General features: G+C 39.0%; 1 protein-coding gene across 3 annotated transcripts in view; it reads left to right on the top strand.

Moving 5' to 3' along the window:
* Positions 1–2,538: 2,538 nt before the first annotated feature.
* hyal1 (hyaluronidase 1) overlaps positions 2,539–7,783 on the top strand; it is a 9,567-nt gene continuing 4,322 nt past the window's right edge. The window contains exons 1-5 of one of the 3 annotated variants that reach the window (XM_019861128.1): positions 2,539–2,702; positions 3,462–4,351; positions 4,476–4,565; positions 6,674–7,011; positions 7,631–7,656. In XM_019861128.1, the coding sequence (XP_019716687.1) occupies positions 3,464–4,351; positions 4,476–4,565; positions 6,674–7,000 (1,305 nt within the window). In that variant the 5' untranslated portion in view covers positions 2,539–2,702; positions 3,462–3,463 and the 3' untranslated portion in view covers positions 7,001–7,011; positions 7,631–7,656. Of the gene's footprint in view, positions 2,703–3,461; positions 4,352–4,475; positions 4,566–6,673; positions 7,314–7,630; positions 7,657–7,783 lie in introns of those variants that run through there. The other 2 variants (XM_019861127.1, XM_019861126.1) reach the window with 2 other exon arrangements.

Genomic DNA, 7,783 nt, shown 5'->3' with positions numbered 1-7,783 from the left:
CCCACTGATAGATCGGGATGTGGCTGTGTTCAGAACTAACCGATCTCTTGGGAGTCAGCACACACCTGCCGCTACTAAGAGGGCTGCTTATGAACTCTAAAGAAATTCAGTTTGGAGAAAAAATATATGACTTTGTTCCTGTAATAATACAACTTTTGCTCTAAGACAAAATTATAATATTACAATGATTAAGTCAAAAGTTTCACAGGTTGCCGGGCATCACCGAGTAGAAAATGAAATTGGAAACATTTAATTCCAGGGGGACCGCACTTTGGCCGGCCACAATTCCGCTGCCAGCCTGCTGAATTTGAACTGAGCATTGCATTGAAAAGGCATTGGTGGCTACAACATGCGAACATATTGGGAACTGACGAATCAGAGGCAGTCTGTTTTCAATATCAAATTAAGGAAAACAGCCATCCAGTTAGAGCAAGCTTATTTACATCTTAAATATTTAGGAGAAAACTGACTGTCTTACATGCCAGGTTTTTAAGACCAAAAAAAAACGGCTTGAAAAATGGCTTTGTGGCCATTTCCAACCCAAGTTATCTTGTTCCTGTAATAATGGGCCTGTTGTTCTTCATTTTATAATATTAAAGTCAAAGCTTTTATGGAAGGAACAAAGTCAGATTTTAATAGGTCATTTTAAAAACTGCCACTTTAGTCTTGTAATATTGTGCCTTTTGTCTTGCAAAAGAAGCCTACAGTAGTCATGCAGGGATGTCAGATTCATATGATGAGTCACAATCGAATCAAAGCTTTTAGTGGCGGAAAAAATGAGTCATTTGTCGATGATGTGCTTTGTAAATGATTGGGCATAATTTATTGCAAAGCATATTGTGGACCCCCATACTATGGCTCGTGGACCCCAGTTTGAGAACTACTGCTGTATACACACACACACACACACACACACACACACACACACACACACACACACACACACACACACACACACATACACACACATTTGTCTGGTGCCTTTCAAATACTGTAAAACATGGATGGCAAAAAGTGAATTTTTATCTTGAGAACACTGTTACAAGAGAAGGAAGAGGGGGAAAATGTTATTTTTTCAGCTAGAGAGAGCTGCCAGTTTCCTGGCCCTCGCCATGTCTCCCAAAGGTGTCAGATTCCAAGTTTCCCACAGTGGATGAGATGAGTTGAGATGTTTGCTGAGAGAAAGGTGAGCGGTCAGTGGCTGAGCTGATTTTGATGGAGGCCATCGCAGTATTTATTTGAATGTACTTTAGCATTTTTTCACATGCGTGACATTTCTGTGCCTTAAACGCCATGACGACTACTAATTTACTACTTCAGAGTGAAATTGTAAAAGCACATTGTTAAAAAAAAAGATTCAATTGCAGCACAACTGTAGTAAAGAGCAAATGCATTTCTGAACAATAAATAGATTCACTGACAGAACTGAGTTTTTTGTATTCTTCATATTTTGGTTTTTAAATCCATCCATCCATTTTCTGACCCGCTTATTTTCACAAGGGTCACAGGGTTGTTTTTTTAAGTCAAATGACAATTTTCCTGAAAACCGCTTCACTTTTATTTTGAATTTGACAAACAGTATTTTATATTTTTACTGATTAAACTGTCAAATTACGTAAATTAATTTTTAATTATATTATATGTGACTATATTCACTGACATTATTGCCATTTTATTTTTATTGTATATACAGTATACTTTTCAAATTAATTTCACGTCATAAATTGATGAACATAAATCCTAATTATTTTAGGGATTCTATATCTTTTTTTGTAAGTTATCATATAGGTTCTAAAATAGTAAGCAAATTGATGGTAAATTAAGTATATTTAATTTATTCAGAATTACTATTTATTGTAAAAGTGTATTCTCTGACTTAAAGCTATTTTATCATGTTGTTAATGACTATTGAATTCTGAAAATTATATAAATTAAATACATACGTTTGATTTATTCTTCTTATTAAGATTATTATTATAATATAGTACTACACGACCTATGACCACTAGAGGGACCTACAGTTAGCTCTTGCTTTGACCGGGCCTTTGCTCCAACTTCCTCCTTTCCCCCTATGAACTCAAATATTTTGTTTTCACTTACGGTTAAAAGGAATACACTTAACTTTTTGGGAGAGAGAGAGTTCAAGTGTTATGCTTCATAGCAGATTGTTCTTTCGTTGATCAGAATCCTGTTTGTTCATTTGCCCAGTATTTGTATATTTAATATGCTCTGCTTTTGGCACCAGTTCACAGTGCACACGGTTTACTGCCCGTAGTCAGCTTGGATAGCAATGCCTGGACCCTCATGAGTTAATGAATGAATGTAAGCATTTATACTGTGGGTGTTTGTTGTGTACGCATACACTACAATCATCTGCAAATAATCGATCACCTGACTCGTTTTCGAGCTGCCTATCACATAAAAAAAGTCACAACTGTACTTTGTCATCCCTCTGATTGGCTGTTCGAGATCCAATCCTCTTGGCTAGGGGCGGGGTTTGAGACATACAAGAACCATTCTGATTGGTTGTGAAAAATCCCACGACCTCACATCTGTTTTTGTACCGCTTCCCTTTTTCCTGTGCACAGTATTATTCCAGTCACGAGACTTGTGTTTTTTGTTTGTTTGTTTTTTCCAGCATGAGTTCATTCGACTTGAAAAAGTATTAATTTATCCACTCAAATACTTTCTATCGAATGCAGGTAAGTGCGAAATTTAAGAAAATGAATAATAGTTCGCTTTGAACGACTTACTTGGAATACGTTTTGGACAAGTGCAGATTTCACTACCAAAAAATGAGCCAAATTGAAAACTTTAAAACGAAAAATGAGTCAAATTGAAAACTTTAAAACGAAAACACTGTGAGTGGATGCTTAAGAAGTAGAAGGCTACAGCATGCCTTATTAAGCAACGTCACTCTTGAAGAAAACTGATGAAGCAAGAGAACTCCGTCAAGGCTTTCTACGACAAGAAATGGCCATTTGATGATGCCATGTACTTTGACTTGAAAAGTGACTTTCGGGGCTTCTTGTTTTACGACGGAGTTCTGTTCCTACGGCAGCGACGTAACCGAAGTGTGTCCGTAAATCGGAACGGGTCGTAGTCCATTTCTAATTTCGCTATCGGATTAGTGAAGCAATAAATTCAGTACTTATTTATATGAAAACAATCAAATGAAAAAGAGTATATAACCGAGATTGCCATCTTGATGTACTCTTGCATCAAACTAGTAAAAAAAATATCCTTGGCGGAGGTAATTCAGCCAAATTGGTAGTAGTGCAGTCGTGAAATTTGAGTACTTGCTCGCACCATATACTTCCGAATGCCTGTATGGCTTTCAATTGTGATGAAATATCTAGCCTGTAATACAAGGATTCTCAGTTATGGGGTGATATTACCAATTATTACAGGATCACTTATGTTGTTTTTTTATGTTGTTGTTGTTTGTTTATTCCTCATAGGCATGAGTTGCTTTCATCCTATCCCGCTGCTCTGGTTCATCTTATTTAGTAACCTTCCAGGCGTCACCATGGCGCCATCGTCCATTTCCCATTTGCCCTTTTCGAGTGTGTGGAACGCCCCCTCGGCCGCCTGCCTCTCCCAGTATGGCGTGGATCTCGACCTCGGCACGTTCAGTATCGACCAGAACCAAAACCAGACTTTCATGGGTGACGACATAACCATCTTCTACACAGACAAGCTGGGTGTGTACCCGTACTATAGCCAAGGCAAGGCCGTAAACGGCGGTGTGCCGCAGAACGCCAGCCTCGATGAGCACCTGAGGGCAGCGAGAAATGACATCCACAAGTACATCCCTGATGGGGATTTCCAGGGCTTGGCTGTGGTAGACTGGGAAAGCTGGAGGCCAGTGTGGGAGAGGAACTGGGACACCAAGCAGGTGTACTGGGAAGGATCACGAGCACTGGTCCGGTCCAGGCATCCAGACTGGAAACCTGCGCAGGTGGACGCTTTAGCCCATGTTGAGTTTGAGGCGGCGGGCAGAAAGTTCATGGAGGAGACGCTGAAAATGGGTCAGAAAGAGCGGCCTGGTGGACTGTGGGGCTTCTATGGATTCCCCAACTGCTACAACTACTACAAAAGCAGCAACTACACAGGCCAGTGTCCCACAGTGGAGTCCAAGAGGAATGACAAGCTGACGTGGCTGTGGAACGTCTCGTCTGCGCTCTATCCCGACATCTATCTCAGCCAGGAGCTGCGAAGCCTCGACCAGGAGGTGTCGCTCTATGCTCGTCACCGCATCCTGGAGGCCTTCAGAGTGGCGGCGCCACCTCGGCCCATTATTCCCTACGCCACCATTGTCTACACCTACTCGTTCCAATTTCTCTCCCAGGTGAGTTAAATGCGGTCCACAAATACTGTCATGATGTTTAACATCAGGAGGTTTTAATTAACATAGACTTGCAAATATATCTTTTTTTTTTTTCCAAACACATACTTTTGTTTGCCAAATGCAGGAGCATCTGGTCTACACTGTCGGAGAGAGCGCTGCCTTGGGATCTGCAGGGGTTGTGCTCTGGGGTGACCATGTTTTCTCCAAATCTAAGGTATTACCACTTCAATCTATGCATCCATTTTCTATATTACTTACACACATGGACAAAAATTGCTGGTATAGTTTGAGTACTGTCCCTGTGGATGTAAACTTTCTGAATAGTATGTGCAACCGTAGTTACAGGAACATCATGCGGCTTTGTAGATGGTAGGCGGCACTCATTTGGAGGGCACATATAGTCCAGCAACATTTTCCACGAGCATGTATTTTGAAACATGAAAATTACAATCAATACAGCCATGAAAAAAGTATTTCCATCCCTACTTTTTTTTTAGGTTATATCAGTAACCAAGCCTACACACTACTTCCTCAAAAAGTATTTTGGAAAGTTTCTGTGGTCAAAACATGTTGAAAACAGTTGGGGGGGAGAAATGTCACAAGCTCACCATAACTGACCGAGTTGAAATGTCATCAATAATGGGTAAATTGTGATGTACAATACAATACAAAATAAAAATAACAACCATATATAATTGTTTTTTTGTGCAAGTTTGCACAGGAATGATTGTGACTTTTTGTTTTCAAATTGCAATTAAGGCTTGATCGAAGGTTTTTTTTTTTTTTGGGTGGAATCTAAATAAACAGACAACATAAACAGCAAATGATAATCCTTGATCGATTAATCTGCATTATGCATTTGTCTGAATTCATGTCATATCTGTATTTTTCATAGAGAAAATTAAAAAAAAGTAAAATATCTAAAAGTGAAAAAAAAAGCAAAATGCATGCATCCTTGACAAGTCAAAGGGCACTCGGTACAATCATCTGCCAAACCAGCGGAACTAAAACTCCTTGCTGACCTAGGTTGAAATCAACAATTCATTCATTCATTTGTTCATTCATTGTTTTAGAAATATTCCCCCAAAATCAAAATTATTTGAAATATATTTTCACTATACGATAAATAAAATAAAATCTTACAAAACAAAATGCACTTTTTGGAATAATGGATTTTTAACTATTCATTGATATTTTACAATCTAGTTTTGATATAAAAACAATCACAAATAATCCAATTATAATAGAACATATTTATATGGCAAATATTGATATTAGGAATTATCATTTATATTGGACCCCTGCTATTTTGGGATAGGGACCGGTCCTTAATATGACTCGCGAAAATATGTCAAGAATTATATTTGAAATATATTTTCACTATACGGTAAATAAAATAAAATCTTACAAAACAAAATGCACTTTTTGGAATAATAGATTTGTAACTATTCATTGATATTTTACAATCTAGTTTTAGTATAAAAACAATTACAAATAATCCAATTATAATAGAACATATTTATATGACAAATATTGATATTAGGAATTATCATTTATATTGGACCCCTGCTATTTTGGGATAGGGACCGGTCCTTAATATGACTCGCGAAAATATGTCAAGAATTAACGGTCATTGTAACTGGGACAGGGGAAAAAAATGCAATAAGTGGAGGATTGAGTAAAAAAACAAAAAACAAAAATCATAATAATAATTTCATTAAAAAGGGGAAAAAAAGTCATGGATCGGGCACATGTTTGAAATTATTCGCGGCAATTGTAGATGACCTTCACAAATAATCCAATTATAATAGAACATATTTATATGACAAATATTGATATTAGGAATTATAATTTGAGTGGACCCCTGCTATTTTGGGATAGGGACCGGTCCTTAATATGACTAGCGAAAATCTGTCAATAATTAACATTCATTGTAACTGCGACAGGGAAAAAAATGCAATAAGTGGGGGATTGAGTAAAAAAAAAAAAAAAAAAAAAAAAAAAAAAAAACAGCAAAACAGAACTCTTATACTGTATATGGATGAACATCCGCGGGCACATGTTTGAAATTATTTGCGGCAATTGTAGATGACCTTAATTTCAGTCGTATTACAATGACTTTAAATACTAACTACCAAATTAAATTCTTTAATAAATAGTAGTCTCGTCTATTTTTGCCTCAATTGTTTCAATATGCGATTAATAAACTATCAAACCCACATAGGAAGATATTTCTTAAATTGACTAATAGATTACTATAACCTCATTTGTACGCTTATAGACCACCACCATTACGACAAATACACGATTCCTTTCCCTCAGGCCTCATGCGACGCCGTTAAGTGGTACATAGACGAGACCCTGGGTCCATATTTGGTCAACGTGACGTCGGCGGCCGTCCTCTGCAGTCGTGCCCGGTGCTCATCCAGGGGCAGGTGCGCCAGGCGGGACGCCGAGTCGCAAGTCTACCTCCATCTCCACCCCTCTCACTGGAAGTTGACTTCTGAGAGGAGGATGCAGGGCGGGCGCCACTACACGGTCCAAGGACGGCTCAGCACGCAGGAGGAAATGTTGATGATGTCCCGCTTTGAGTGCAAGTGCTACCCGGGATGGGTGGGCGACAAATGCGCCACGCCTCGGCATAGATAAACGCCTATCCAGTAAGTGATTATGACATTTATGGAACAAGTTTGCCAGCATTTCAGTACATATGTACTCTCTTACTGCACTTCTCTAATGTTTTTTTTTTCTTTTAATGGTTTCTACCAGATTACACCATTTGTCAATTTGTGGAGCTATTTCGTGTCACATTCTTAGTTTCTTTCAGTGGTGTGTATTAGCTTACTGCACTCTAATGGTGAAAATGAAAAAAAAATGTCAAAAGTGGAGGTACCCTTTTCTGAAAATGGAGGAAAGACAATATAAGCATTAAACTCGTGGAGGCTGCACTTAATGTGCATCATGGACGCGTTACCAACTATTTTTTGTTTGTTTGTTTGTTTACTGCTGGGCGGCCCGGTGTGCCAGTGGTTAGCACGTCACCCTCACAGTGCAGAGGTCATGGGTTCGATCCCGGCCTAACTGTCTGGAGTTTGCATGTTCTCCCCGGGCCTGTGTGGGTTTTCTCTGGGTACTCCCAATTTTCTCCCACATTCCAAAAACATGCATGGCAGGCTGAAATTGTCCCTAGGTGTGAGTGTGAGCGCGGATGGTTGTTTGTCTCTGTGTGCCCTTTGTGTCCTGCGACTGGCTGGCAACCTGCGATTGGCTGGCAACCAGCTCAGGGTGTCCCCCGCCTACTGCCCGAAGACAGCTGGGATAGGCTCCACCACCCCTTCGAACCTTGTGAGGATGCTTATAAATGAAATGTATTATTATTATTATTATTATTATTATTATTATTACTATTATAAAGCTGATAAGATAGTTGAT

The sequence above is a fragment of the Hippocampus comes genome, unplaced genomic scaffold, assembly GCF_001891065.2.
Source record: "Hippocampus comes isolate QL1 unplaced genomic scaffold, H_comes_QL1_v1.1 scaffold40, whole genome shotgun sequence".
Classification (NCBI taxonomy): Eukaryota; Metazoa; Chordata; class Actinopteri; order Syngnathiformes; family Syngnathidae; genus Hippocampus; species Hippocampus comes.
The sequence above is the reverse complement of the archived record's forward strand: the minus strand, read 5'-3'. Positions and strand labels throughout refer to the sequence as shown.